Raw genomic sequence first — 14,391 nt, forward strand, 5'->3', positions numbered from 1 at the left:
CCCACCCCCGCACCCCCCCCCCCCACCCGCATCGACATAATCTACCAGGATCATTGTCGAAGGAGGGTTTGCAAAATCATTGAGGATCCCATACCACCCCGCACAGAGCATCTTTCACCTACTTCCATCAGGAGAAATACAGGAGTATCAGAGCCAGAACCACCAGGCTGAGAAACAGTTCCTTCACACGGGTAGTGAGAATGCTGAACGACTGATAAGTTGCTCATAAAAATTATCAATGACTAACTATTTATTTAACAATAATATTTATTTATATTTATTCGTATATAAGTTCTGTACATGTGTATGTGTGTTTGCAGTATGTTTCACTGAGGACTAGAGAACTCTACTTCATCGGGTTGTACTTGTACAATCAGATGATAAATGAACTTGAACTTGATTGTTCAGAAAGGTTGTATTTACCCTCAGAACCATAACTAAATATTTGAAAAGTTTCAGGAAGATAGAGTAGGTTCAGAAAATAAGAAGTGTCCAGTGCAGATAAAAGAGAAGAATTTAATTTAGACGACAAGCACAGTTGAAAGTTGGAAAGTCCTCCATCGTGAGAGGGGAAGTGTGTGCGTAATTCTTTGAGTCTGCAACACCCAAAGAGAGCCGGGATATCCAACCTGCTGTTCACTATCCTCTCCCATGGGGAGAACTATCCTCTCCACATCCCTCAGGGCGCGAACTCTACCTCTCTCAAAAAAGCCTCCTCCCTGCATTTCAACTATTTTCTGCCTGTATTTCAGATTTCCAGCATCTACATTATTTTGCTTTCACAGTAGGGAATGGAATTAGTTTTGGACTGCTTTGGAAAAAAGGCAACATGTGTATAACAGAAAGTAAGCCATTTCTATGTGTGCTCTGGTTGGAGTGATGGGCCAATATGGGAGCTGCTCTGTTCAGAGAATGAAAGGTATATCCCAGCTTCACGTTTTTCTTCTTCAAATAGCTGCTGGAAGGTGCATCTCGGGAACAGATTGAAAATCTGGGCATTGCCGAGCCGACTTATTACTTCTACTTGAACCAGTCAGGCACCTACAAGGTGGATGGGACTGATGACAAGCGGGAGTTCACTGAAACAATGGTAAGTGTTTGTCGTGTTTTTTTTGTGTGTGAATGGAGGTGCTCCAATCACCTCACAGCCTGAGGGATAAGCTATCACTCAGAGGGTGGTCCGTATCTGGAGCGAGTTGCCAGAGGAAGCTGTTGAAGAGGGTGAAGTTACAATGTTGAAAGATGTTCGCAACTTAATGTGGTGCCCAGGGTGTGTTTGTACCAAGTTGCGTTGCTGAGTGCATGTCTGTACCAAGCTGTGATGTCCAGAGTGTATCTGTATCAGGCTGTGGTGCCCAGAGTGTGCCCATACCAAGCTGTGTTACCCGGAATGTGTCTGTACTAAGCTGTGGTGCCCAGAGGGTGTATGTACCAAGCTGTTACCCGGTGCATGTCTGTCCAAGTCTGTGGTGTTGAGTGTGTCTGTACCAAGCTGTGTTACCTGTGTGTGTCTGTCCCAGTCTGTGGGGCCAAGAGAGTTTCCATACCAAGCTGTGTTACCCATGTGTGTCTGTACCAAGCTGTGTTACCCGTGTGTCTGTCCCAGTCTGTGGAACCAAGAGTGTTTTCAAACCAAGCTGTGTTATCCGCGTGTGTTTATACCAAGCTCTGTTACCCGATATGTGTCTGTACAAAATTGTGGTGCCCAGAATGTGTCGGTACCAAGCTGTGGTGCCAGAATGTATCTGTACCAAGCTGTGGTGTCAGTTTCAAACTGTCATGCCCAGAGTGTGACTGTACTAAGCTGTGGTGCCCAGAGAGTGTCTGTACCAAGCTGTTACCCAGTGCGTATCTGTCCAAGTCTGTGGAGTTGAGTGTGTCTGTACCAAGCTGTGTTACCCGTGTGTGTCTGTCCCAGTCTGTGGGGCCAAGAGTATTTCCGTACCAAGTTGTATTACCCAGTATGTGTCTCTACTAAGTTTTGGTGCCCAGAGTGTGTCTGTACCAAGCTGTGGTGTCAGTACCAAATTGTTGTGCCCAGAGTGTGTCTGTACAAAGCTGTGGAGCCCACTGTGTGTCTATACCAAGCAGTGGTCCAGAATTTGTTCGTACCAAGCTGTAGGCCCTGGAGTGTGTTAATACCAAGCTGTGATGCCAGACCATGTCTGTACCAAGCTGAGGTGCTGAATGTGTCTCTGCCAAGCTATGATGCCCAGTGTGTGTGTACCAAACTATGATACCCAGACTGAGTTTGACGCTCCCAGTGAGCTCTAACCAGAGCTCTGACCATCTGTAAGTTAATTTTTACCTCTTTGTATTCCAACCTCTTGAAATAAAACCCAGGATTACATCAGCTTTTTAAATTATTTATTGTGCTCATCAACTGGGTTTTAGTGGTTTCTTGATTCAGTCTCCTAAATTTCTCAGTCCTACAGTACAAACCTGTGGCCACTTAGAAAACATACTGATCTTGGGTCCTGAATAGATGGCACTGCACTAGGAAATTTCCATTTACTTAACCTGCCATTAAGTCTTTGAAACAGTGCACTCTTGCATGGACTGATCATTGCACTGCTTGCTCAAAGACTGCTGCTAATCTCAATGGCCAAAGCTGTGGTGCCAGCACCATTCCTTGGGGACACAAACAATCTTCAGCTACCAACTGGACAACATCACAGTTCCCCATTTCTTTCCTACGAATACATTTCCTATTCAAGCCAAAAGTTATCAGCTTTTTTTTAAAACAGATGATTCTTTATGGAAAACCTTGCCTGATGCTTCTCTAAATCTGGAGAATACCTGGAGCCAATCTCTGTTGTTTTAGCTGCTCCACAGAATAGCTCCTTCGACCCACTACAATTTATGTTGGTCTTTTAAACCAGATCACATTTATCCAAATGTCCAACTCAGTCTGTTCCAAATGTGTGTTGCCTTTAAACACAACTCTACAGAGCAATATTCAGTAAGGTGCAATCCTGGGCATACCTGATCTTGCAAGGTGGGGCCGAGCCATCACCAATTGTGACATTCGTGTTCCAAGGATTTGTAGTATTGGTCCACAATTACAATTTTTAAAAAATTATTTACGAAAATTGATTCTCTTTTAACAACACCGATTCAAAGATTTCCCATCAGTCATTCTCAGAACTATATTTTCCAATCAGACTTGCCAACTTTGGTTGGCTGCAGCTTGGTGTAGCAGCAGTATTCAGGTGCTCCTTCCTACTTTTTACTTCTTCTGCCTATTTGGTTCTTTATTTTACAAGCAGTGTGTTTCATGCTTTACATCTTTTCCCCCCTTTTATTTATACTTACTTTAAAATATCCACAAGATGTGGTAAATCAGGGAAGAATTAAGAGCCAATTATGCTGATTTTGGAGGGTATTTCTGAGCTACTGAAACAGTCATTATCTGACAAGTTTAAAGCTATATTCAATCAGATTGGTGCTAAACTTGATGAAGTCCAGAATTTAACCAAGGAACACTTTAAACAACTAGAACAAGCATGTCAACAGATCAGATGAAGTATGCTCCAGATTAAATGACAGCAAATGTTGTTGACCTAGAAGGCTGGAGCAGACAACAACATCTATGAATTCTGGGCTTGGATGAATCTACCAAAAGAGGGAAACTCACAATTTTTTTCTTTTGAGTTGCTTTGTGTGCTTTCTGGGAAGGAGTTGTCCCATCTCCGTCAGAGATTGATAGAGCTCATCGCTCATTAATACCTAAGCCAGATCTGGGGCAGAGACCATGCTCGGTTATTCTTCAGCTCCATCGTTATCAAATAATTTATGAAACTCGTTGAAGAGCAAAGCTCGAATATCAGGGCCAGCAGATCAGGATGCAGATTACTGTCCCAAAGTTTTGAATCAGCGCCTCGAATATAGAGAAATAATGTCAAAGTTGTACAAGCGTGGTTCCAAACCTTCCTTGTTACACTTCCCAGCGGTCACAAGAAATGGCTGCCAACTGCTGAAGCGTAAGGGTCAGTTTTATATTCATGGCATCAAATCTTGTGAGATTTTAGCTGATCGGTTGAAATATTTTGAAGCCAAGTGGCAAATTACAAAGATGCAAATGGATGATGGTAACATTGCTACAGATCACTCTGAGTTAAATGATACATTCTGGAAATTCTATTCTCAACTTTATACTTCAAAATTCACAGATGAAAGTAATTTGATGAAAAGTTTCCTGGATTGATTAAGTATTCCCACATTTTCTCTGGTTAACCAAATGATATTAGATGTCCCTATATCACAAGAGGAAGTAGCTGCTGCTATTTCTTCAATGCAGTTTGGAAAATCTCCAGCACCTGATGTATTTCCTGTTGAGTTTTCCTTTCACCTCATTTAGGTTCTGTGTTATCTGATTTGTTTAAATAAGATAATCTCCCAGCATCATTCAATGAAGCATGTATATCTTTTATGGTAAAGATCCAACTGAGTGCTCCTCTGACATGCCAATTTCTTTATTAAATGTGGATGTTAAAATTTTGGTTAAAGTTTTGGCCTGTAGATTGTAGAATATTTTACCATCAATCATTTCTGAAGATCAGACTGGTACTCTTAATGTATGTTGCTTATTGGAAAATTTGGACTTATCTTCCAGTATGATTTCTGAATGTGTTCTTAACTTAGATGCAGAGAAAGCATTTGATTGAATGGAGTGGAGGTATTTATTTGCGATCTTAGAAAAATTTAATTTTGGACCATGTTTTATTGCATGGATCAAATTACTGTATTCATGCCCCATGGCTTCAATTCTCACTTTCAACAGTCACAGCCTTTCAATCTCCAATGGGGAACCCATCAAGGATGTCCTCCAAGCCCATTAATTTTTGATTTGGCTACAGAGCCATTAGCAATTGCATTTCGAGAGTGTGGGGATATTTCAGGGGTTTATAGGAATGGAATGGAAGTTTCCCTTTATGTGTATAACCTCCTGCTTTTCATATCAAGCCCTGACACATCCTTGCCTCCCAAGCTGTCATTACTTTCTCAGTTTAGTCAGTTTTCAGGCTATAGATTAAATCTGCATAAAAATGAACTTCTCCCTTTGAATGCTCCTGCTTCAGTGTACCCTAGTATTCCTTTTAAGATTGTGAGAAATCAATTTACTTATCTTGTTATTACAAATAATCCATAAGTAACTTTTGAAAGAAGATTTCCTTGCTTTGTTAAAGCATGTGAAACAGTCCCTAAAGCAATGGTCACCCGTATCTCTGGTTGGTCATATTAATTCTATCAAAATTAATATCTTACTTAAATTTTTATGCCTTTTTCAATCTCTACCAATTTTCATTCCCAAATTGTTTTTTGATTCACTTGATTCGGCTATACCATATATATGGAAGTCCAAGTAAAATCCATCTTCAAAAATCCAAAATATGGCGCTACATAATTTCATAACCGAGTGGATCGTCCAGTATGAATATCAATGGAGCTGAATTCTGTTAAAATAATTTTCCATCTCAGAACTTCTTGGATTCTCATTTACTTTTTCTTTATATAAATCAATTTATAATCCAGTTGTTAGGCAGACTTTGAGAGTCTGAGTGCAGTTCACAAAACACTTTAGTCTTCATGGTTTTTCTCTCAAGTCCTATCCTATCCAATCATCTTTTTCAACCTTCTTTACATCATTTTTGCTTTTCATGATTTGCACAGATTGGGTATTGTATGCTTCGAAGATCTTTTTATTGACAACAGTTTTGTGTCATTTGGCATCTTTCTGGAAAGTTCAATTTACCACAAATACTAATTTCTTTTTCAGATATTTGCATTTTCTTCAATCTCAGTTACCTGATTTCACAAGGGCACCTCCTGCAAACATTAAAAATGTATTTTTTTAGTTTACAATTTCATCACAAGGGCTTAGTATCCATTATCTATGATGAGTTGGTGGGTTTGAGACACGTCCCTCTAATTAAAATTAAAAATGCCTGGGGGATTTAAACCTTTCAGTATTGGATGAGGTTTGGGATTCAATTTTTAATTTGGTTAATACTACACCATTATGTGCACGTCATTGTTTGTTGCAATTTAAAGTTGTACATTGGGCCCATGTGTCTCAAGTTAAATGATCTCGTATCTATTTAGATGTAAATTCGTGTTGTGATAAATATAAGAGAGGGGAGGTTTCTTTAATTCATATGTTTTGTTCTGGCCTTAAAAAAGTACTGGAGGGATGTGTTTCATATTTTATCCTTAATTTAAATCTAGAGCCCTAATCCTCTGATTGCTCCCTTTGGTATAACTGGAGAGGTTGATGTTCTTTTAACTCCAGTCAAATGTTGTACTTGGTCTTTGCCTTTCTTCTGGCCAGATGTGTGATATTACTTAGATGGAAGGATACTCCCCCACCTACTCATGCTCAGTGCCTCAGGGTAATTATCACCTGTTTAAATTTAGGAAAATCCGTTGCTCAATTAATAACTCAAATATAAAGTTTCAAATGTTGTGGGGACCATCCCTGAATTACTTTCACAACCTTTAGGCATAATTAGAAATCCTGAACTAAGTACTTCGTCGTTTCATTCCAGGAACATAATATATTTTTCTTTTTCTTTTTTAGCCTTACAATGATGGTAAGGGGAAGACATTTAGAAACATGCCCATCCCTGTTAAAATTATTGTATTTCTGTATTATGGATGTGCTCTACCTGCTTTTATATTTTGCTGAACTATGTCATCTGTAATTTTTATTGTGCATCCCATAAATGTTTAGTACATGCATGTTAATGAGTGTAAAATAAATATAAATATTATAAAAAGAAAGACTTGCCAATCATCTTGAAAGAGAAGTGTGTTTATAAAACCTATAACATCATTGCGGCACGTTGGCGTAGCGGTTAGCACAATGCCTTTACAGTGCCAGTGATCAGGACTGGGTTCAAATTCCACGCTATCTGTAAGGAGTTTGTATGTTTTCCCTATGTCTGCATGGGCTTTCCCCGAGGGGGTTCTGGTTTCCTTCTATCTTTTGAAATGTATTGGGGGTGTATGTTAATTGGGTGTAAATTGAGTGGCACGGACTCGTGGGCCAAAGTGGTCTGTTACTGTACTGTATGTCTAAATTAAAATATAAAATGATGTGTGTTGAATTTGTATTTGATACAATTCCCAGTTAAATCTGTCACTCTGGTAATAGTTTAAAATTCTACCAACATTCTCTTTACAAACTCATCATTAACTTATTTAGGAAGCTGTAAAGAGATATTTGCTGAATTGCTAAATTTAAGGAAAATAACAGCAAACCAATGAAATGTCTTTAACTTCAAATTGATTTTATTCTTGTGTCAAATAGATTTAGCATGAACTTTAACCTTACAGTCTAATTGCAAGAGCTGATTCTATTTCCTTTAGAATGCCATGCGAGTCATTGGTATTTCATCCGAGGTTCAGAACACAGTGCTGCAAATCATTGCTGGAATTCTGCACCTTGGCAACATCAGCTTTGTGGAAGCTGGGAATTATGCGGAAGTGGAGAACGAAGCTCGTGAGCATAGATTACTTCTAAATGTATCGCTGTTTGTTCCTTGATAAAGATAATTTTACAGGAGAGAGAAGCCGCTGTTGAGAAAGAAAGAACCATAGAACTACAGGACAAAAGCAGGCCCTACAGCCCATCGAGTCTGTGCTGAACTGTTTATTTTTAGTCCCATCAGTCTTCACCTGGACCATAATCCTCCATACGCTCCCATCAAGTAACTATCTAATCATCTCCTAAGTGTTGAAATTGAACTTGCATCTGCTACCTCCTCTGACAGGTTGTTCCTCACTGTCACCATCCTCCTGATGAAGAGAAGGCAGCATTTTTTTTTTTGCATTTTATTGTTTTCTTGTTCTTCCACTCACTGGGACCAGAGAACACACTCAGCTTCACCTGCCACCTTGTTACCTTGATGAAGGGTCCAAGCCTGAAATGTTGATTATGCATATTTATCCTTGCTATATAAAGCACACTGTTTGACCTGCTGAGTTGTCCAGCGTTGCGTTTTTACTGTTGACTCAACCTGCTGATTTTGCAACTTCCACATTCTTTTTTGTCTAGGCTCTTTGTCTATGTTGTCATTCCCCGACTGCTCTTATTCATGCATTGATTAGAAACTTTCTCCCATGGTCCCCCAACTCCCTGCAGCTTTACAATCTCCTTTTGCCTCCAACTGAAACATTTCTCTTCTCACAGATAGTACCTGACATTGCTGAGTACTTCCAACATTTTCTGATTTTGCCTCAGCGGTATTTTGTTGGCCCATCTATCTCCCAGGTGATTATACTCTGTCAGACCACCAACCCAGGGAGCATTTCCTGTACCTCCTCCCCTAAGAAACCAACACATACCAGCTCCGTTACCTCAGCTATCAAAGGGCAGGTTCATCTGAGAGAGAAGAGTAAAACACAAAAGACTCCAGACACAGTGACACTGTAAAACTCAATGCTGGAGAAACTCAGCAGGTCAGACAATGTACTTTATAGAGCAAAGATAAAGATACATAAGCTATGTTTTGGGCTTGTGCCCTTCATCAAGTTATGAGCAAAATATAGGCAGGCACCTGAACCAAATGGTGGTGAGGGGGAGTGCAGGAGAGGCAGGGGGAGGAACACAAGCCCACAGGCAGGAGATTATGGCACCTGCCAACAATTTGCTCATATCTTAGAGGGGTCAAGTTCAAAACTTTGGTTATGTATCTTTATCTTTGCTATATAAAGTATACTGTTTGACCTGCTGAGTTTCTCCAGCGTTGTGTTTTTTTTTCTTCCCTGGGGGAGGTCCCATGTGAGCTCACCTAACCCTTCACAATTGTCAATGCCACCAGCATCGTCAACATCCTCACCATCACATCATGGTAATAACCAGCTTATCGGGGCCAGAGTTAGTTCCTATGATGAGTTGATAGCTTTCTGACCCCTCACTACCTCTCTCTGTCATCTAGGAGAAACCAGCCATGAGGCAAGTGAACACCTGAACTAGCTCTTCTTGTTGCACACCAGGCAGATCACCCCATTTGATCAGTTCCCTTGTCACCAGGACTCAACCTTATGTCCTTCAGAATGAATCCACTGGTCAGGAAGGAAGCATCAGACACACTCAGCAGGTCAAGCACATGTGCAAAGAAAGAGAGTTAACCTTTCAGACCTTCTCCTTGCCACCAGTTAAATAGTGACCAGTGCCTGGAGATGTAGTCTGGGGAAATTCATATTGAATTGGATGGTATCAAGGAAAGCTGTTGGTCTTCATGAATACACAAGCAGTTGGACGGGAGCCTCTGTCAGTTGCATTCATCCTTTTTTTGGGGTCAAATGCATGAAGAAAGTGACCAGAGAAACTATTGTTCAGTGTTGTCCATTGAACACACAACAGGTGATTTCTGGAAATCTACGTAAGGAAATGGAGAGGAAGGAAAGTGGTCCGGTAATGGATCCACACAACGTTGGCTGGAAGAACAATTCCACCCCAGTGGTCTCCTGAGCCAGCATCACCCCAGTTGAAAACATTTTGTTGAATATTATTATTTGAAGGACAAATTGAAAACTATCTATGTTAGCATTATCTAGCAGGAAATAATTATGATTCCTTACTCTTTATGCATCAGTCCTTGTTTAAGTATTCCTTTGACATTTGTTAGTGGTGAATCATTGATTAATGTTCTCCCTTTTGCTCAAAGACTTGGCCTTTCCTGCTTTCCTGCTCGGAATTGACGAAATGAAACTGAGAGAGAAGGTGACCAGCAGGAAGATGGACAGCAAGTGGGGAGGCAAGACGGAGTCTATCAACATGACGCTAAATGTGGAGCAGGCAGGTTATACACGAGATGCCTTGGCTAAAGCTCTCTATGCACGGCTGTTCGACTATTTGGTGGATGTAAGTATTTCTCACGGGATGACGGATCTGTCGCTGACTCTCATTGTGTACAAAGTAAAACGGTCAGGGGTACACTGTAACTTCCAGCTGGGCACATTACCAGGTTTGGGCAGGGCTACAGCTGGTCTCACACAGCCAATCATAGATGCTTTCAGCCTTGAATCCCATCACTCTGCTTAGGATATAAACATTATTTTACTCACTTTTGTGAATGGTTGTTTTTATTGTTTTCAAAAGTTTCATCTGAAAATAGATTCAAGTGGCCTCTCATATGTGATAATAGATCCATTATCACATCCCTGAAGAAAGATTTAGTTCTTTACTTCAGCCAAGAACTATCATTGATTGAATTTCTCAGAACCATTATCACAAAAGATCTAGGATATTGATCACCATTTGTGATTGGAGACAGTGGAGATCTGAGCAGCATGTTTAGCCATTTCTCCATTTTCTGCTGTTCAAGAAGATCACAGCTGTTTATACCTTCCCTCCATTCAGCAACCTTCATTCCTCATCACACAGTACCCTTAAATTATTTTGATCTCATTCTTGTGGTCAGACACTACAGAGTTTTGAGGGAATGAGCTCAAGGCATTCTCCCATTGATTGACTGTTTTTAAGTAGCTATGCTCTTCTTTGTGGACAGGTTCTTTATTCCGGAGAAATAGATTACATTTAGTATTTTTCATCATTTATGAACCTTAATCTTTCAAACCTAAAGCAATGCAGGTTGATTTTTTTTTTTGTTCATTTTCAGCCCTGATATAATTCTGAGAGTTATGCTCTCTTTCCAAGCTCAATACTAGCTCTGATGCTTAGTTGCCCAGAATTGAATACATTCTCCAGATGGAAAGGAACAAATAATCCGTAACTGAAGTATCAAGTCCAGCCTCTTTACGAAGAGGGAGAATGTTCACTAGCATATTTAGTTCCTTGTCAGATGTTTCCAGGAGCCTTTACTTGGTCTCTGTCTGCAGACCCAGACCCATTCTCATTCACAAAATAGTCTAATTTTGATTTGATGCAGAGTCTTACTCCACTGATATTCCGATCATGTCACTCTCTTGCGTTTTCCTTCATCTCAGGCTGTTAACAAAGCCATGCAGAAACCATACGAGGAATACAGTATTGGAGTGCTGGATATTTACGGCTTTGAAATTTTCCAGGTAACATGTATAGATCAGATTCCTCAGTTTTCCACAAATATTTTGGTGTTGGCTTCCATTCCAATATTCTGCTGCTCTCAATTGAAAATAGGAATGAAATTGGAGGTACAGTAGTTTAATCCCTATTTCTATGCAAAGATTGAGGACACGTGATAAATTGTTGGTCTGTAACAGTCTGTCTTCTTTGGCTTGGCTTCGCGGACGAAGATTTATGGAGGGGGTAAAAAGTCCACGTCAGCTGCAGGCTCGTTTGTGGCTGACAAGTCCGATGCGGGACAGGCAGACACGGTTGCAGCGGTTGCAGGGGAAAATTGGTTGGTTGGGGTTGGGTGTTGGGTTTTTCCTCCTTTGCCTTTTGTCAGTGAGGTGGGCTCTGCGGTCTTCTTCAAAGGAGGTTGCTGCCCGCCAAACTGTGAGGCGCCAAGATGCACGGTTTGAGGCGTTATCAGCCCACTGGCAGTGATCTGTAACAGTCTGTATCTTTTAGTTAAAGAACACAGTTAGCGTAGATGTTGGTGCAATGCTATTATAGCGTCAGTGACGGGTTCAAATCCGGCACTGTCTGTAAGAAGTTTGTATGTTCTAGCTATGTCTGCATGGGTTGCCTCCGGGTGCTCCAGTTTCTTCTCACCCTTCAAAAACATACGAAGTTTGCAGGTTAATTGGAAAGCATGGCTGGCTCACGGGCCAAAGGTCCTGTTACCATGCTGTTTGTCTTTAAAAAAGCAGGTGATTTAAATTGAGGGGGGTGGTCATTTTAATATTATTAATCTAGCAAAATCAGGTACAACATTGAACAGCTAAAAATCACCCATGGGACAACTGCTATAATCTTCCAATTCTGTTCTTCTCTTCTCGGTGACAGAGGAGTTTCCCACTGAGGGGGGTTGGTTGGACTACCCCAGCCAGAGTGCTTATTTCACTCTTGGCCTGGAATAACCAAGGTCCTTCCGAATCCATTCCGCTCCATCTCTCAGAATTGCTACCTGTGTCTCCATCTGCTGACTCTCCTCTCTCTTGGGATGGGGGCTGTGCAGATGAAAGGGCATTTGAATCACCCCATGTGCTATGAGATCAGTGAATAATATTTTACTTTTCTCTCACAGAGAAATGGGTTTGAACAATTCTGCATTAATTTTGTAAATGAGAAACTTCAGCAGATTTTCATTGAATTAACTCTGAAAGCTGAACAGGTAAGAATATTTCTGCCTTAAAAATAACATGCATGACCAATCTCTGAGTCAATGTTGGCATATTGGAGAAAATGATCAGGCTTCTGCACTTTGCTTTTTAAAAGGAGATGAAACTTAATTGAAAGCTCTGGATTTCCCCAGCCTGTGGCAATGTTTCATCCATGTGTGACTGAGCTTCTGTGAAAGTTCAGCTCTGTTGCCTCATTACAGAAAGGATGTAGTTGCTGTAGAGAGGGTGCAGAAGAGAAAGAATGTAGAACGTTACAGCACAGAACAGGCCATTCAGCCCTCAATGGTATGCCAAACTATATAAACCCACTCAACAAACTAAACCTTCCCTACCTACACTCCTAATCTATTGTTCCTGCATCCATGTGCCTGTCTGAGTCTTTTAAATGTCTCTATTGTACCAGCCTCCACAATCACCCCTGGCAAAGCATTCCAGGCTCCCACTTCTCTGTGTAAAAAAGAAACATACCCCTGACGTCTCCCCAGGATGTATCTTATGTAGCAAGGTCGACAGAGCTAGGGCTTTTCTCTTTGGAGCAATAAAAAATAAGAGATGGCTTAATAGAGGTTTATATGAGGGGCATGGATAGCCAGCACCTTTTTCTGGGGCGACAACAGCAAATGCCAAAGAAAATTAGTTTAAAGTGAGTGGAAGAAAGTTTAGGGAGATGTCAGATTTAAGTTTTTTTTATACAGAGAGTTTGGGGTGGGGGGAGCTGGGATGCATTGTCAGGGGTGGTGCTGGAAGCTAGTACAATGGAGACATTCACAAGACTCTCAGATAAGCACATGAATGTCAGATAAATAGAGGGTTATGTGTGTGAGGTCAGGAAAAATAGACTGACATAGCTTAGCACCACATTATGGCTGAAGGGCTGTGCTGTAATATTCCATGTTATAATATTTCATTAAAGGTAAAGTTCCCCACCTTTATGGGAACAAGATTTAAATATAAAGATAAAGAAGGAAACATGGGAGAAGGTATGCTCTGGAACGATGAGAAATACAATAAACACGAGGTTATGTATGATACAATATAACTGGATACACAGGCTATACATTACACCTCAAAAGTTAAATAAATGGGACCCAACAGTATCTGACAGATGTTTTTGCTTTAAAAAAGAAATGGGAACAACAATTCATGCAATCTGGGCATGTGAGAAAGTAGAAAAATTTTGGGAAGATCTAAACCAGATATTAAATAAAATCACAGAAAGCAATATACCAAAAAACCCAGAGATCTTTCTCCTAAGTAACATAAAAAACAAAGAATTTGGACTTGATTTGGATGGAGCACAAAAAAGATTTGTTATGATAGCCCTAGCTGTAGCAAAAAAATGTATTATGTCAACCTGGAAATTAGAAGATAATTTGAGAATACAACAATGGTATATAGAAATGAATAAATGTATTCCATTAGAAAAAATAACATATCATTTAAGAAATAATATTGACATATTTGAACAAATATGGGAGCCATACATGAAACACAATAGAGAAAACCTACCGGGGACATCTACCACCTAAATTAACGAAAGGAGAAGGAAATGAAAAGAATTGACTCAGTGGAATTTCTTGTTTATTCTTATTGAATGACAACATTGTATGACTGGTTTAATGTATCTTAGATTTTGTACTTTAAATGAATGGGGGGGGAGGTAGGGAGGGTGGGATGGAGGAGGGAGGGGGGGAGAAAATGACACTGTATATATTTGAAAAGGAAAATGTATGTATCTTGGTCAATGTGGTTTATGGTGTGAAAAATAAAAAAAAATTTAAAAAAAGTTCCCCACCTTTAGAGTTTTATGGGATCCCCTGATTGGGAGATGGTGCAAACCACATCACCCATTTAGCACACCCTATAAGAGCAAAGTCCAATTTCTGAGGGAAAGTGTGAGGGAAATCTTCGACATAGAGTTCATTGTGGGAAAATATGAGTTCACTCATGCTGCATCTGGGAAAGAATGTTTGTAAATATTTAGTCATTCAACTGTGTTCCTTAGACTCTGCATCATTCTGGTTTTAGAACATTACAAGCCAAACATCGTTCTTCCTGCCGCCACTTCCTTCAAGGCCCAAGGAGGCAGCCAGTCAAGTTAAGGGACCGGTCGGGCTCTGGCCCCATTGGTTTGCCAAGTATTTTTCCCTC

The 14,391-nt window shown here is 40.4% G+C and overlaps 1 protein-coding gene across 2 annotated transcripts in view; it reads left to right on the forward strand.

Annotated features, from left to right (window-relative positions):
• Positions 1-14,391, forward strand: part of LOC138758976 (unconventional myosin-If-like) — a 126,457-nt gene that overhangs the window by 51,602 nt on the left and 60,464 nt on the right. For both annotated transcript variants that reach the window (XM_069928671.1, XM_069928670.1), the window contains 5 exons: positions 956-1,090; positions 7,372-7,504; positions 9,675-9,871; positions 10,957-11,037; positions 12,144-12,230. In XM_069928671.1, coding sequence (XP_069784772.1) covers positions 956-1,090; positions 7,372-7,504; positions 9,675-9,871; positions 10,957-11,037; positions 12,144-12,230 — 633 coding nt within the window. The remainder of the gene's footprint in view (positions 1-955; positions 1,091-7,371; positions 7,505-9,674; positions 9,872-10,956; positions 11,038-12,143; positions 12,231-14,391) is intronic.

Source organism: Narcine bancroftii, chromosome 3 (genome assembly GCF_036971445.1).
Source record: "Narcine bancroftii isolate sNarBan1 chromosome 3, sNarBan1.hap1, whole genome shotgun sequence".
Lineage (NCBI taxonomy): Eukaryota > Metazoa > Chordata > Chondrichthyes > Torpediniformes > Narcinidae > Narcine > Narcine bancroftii.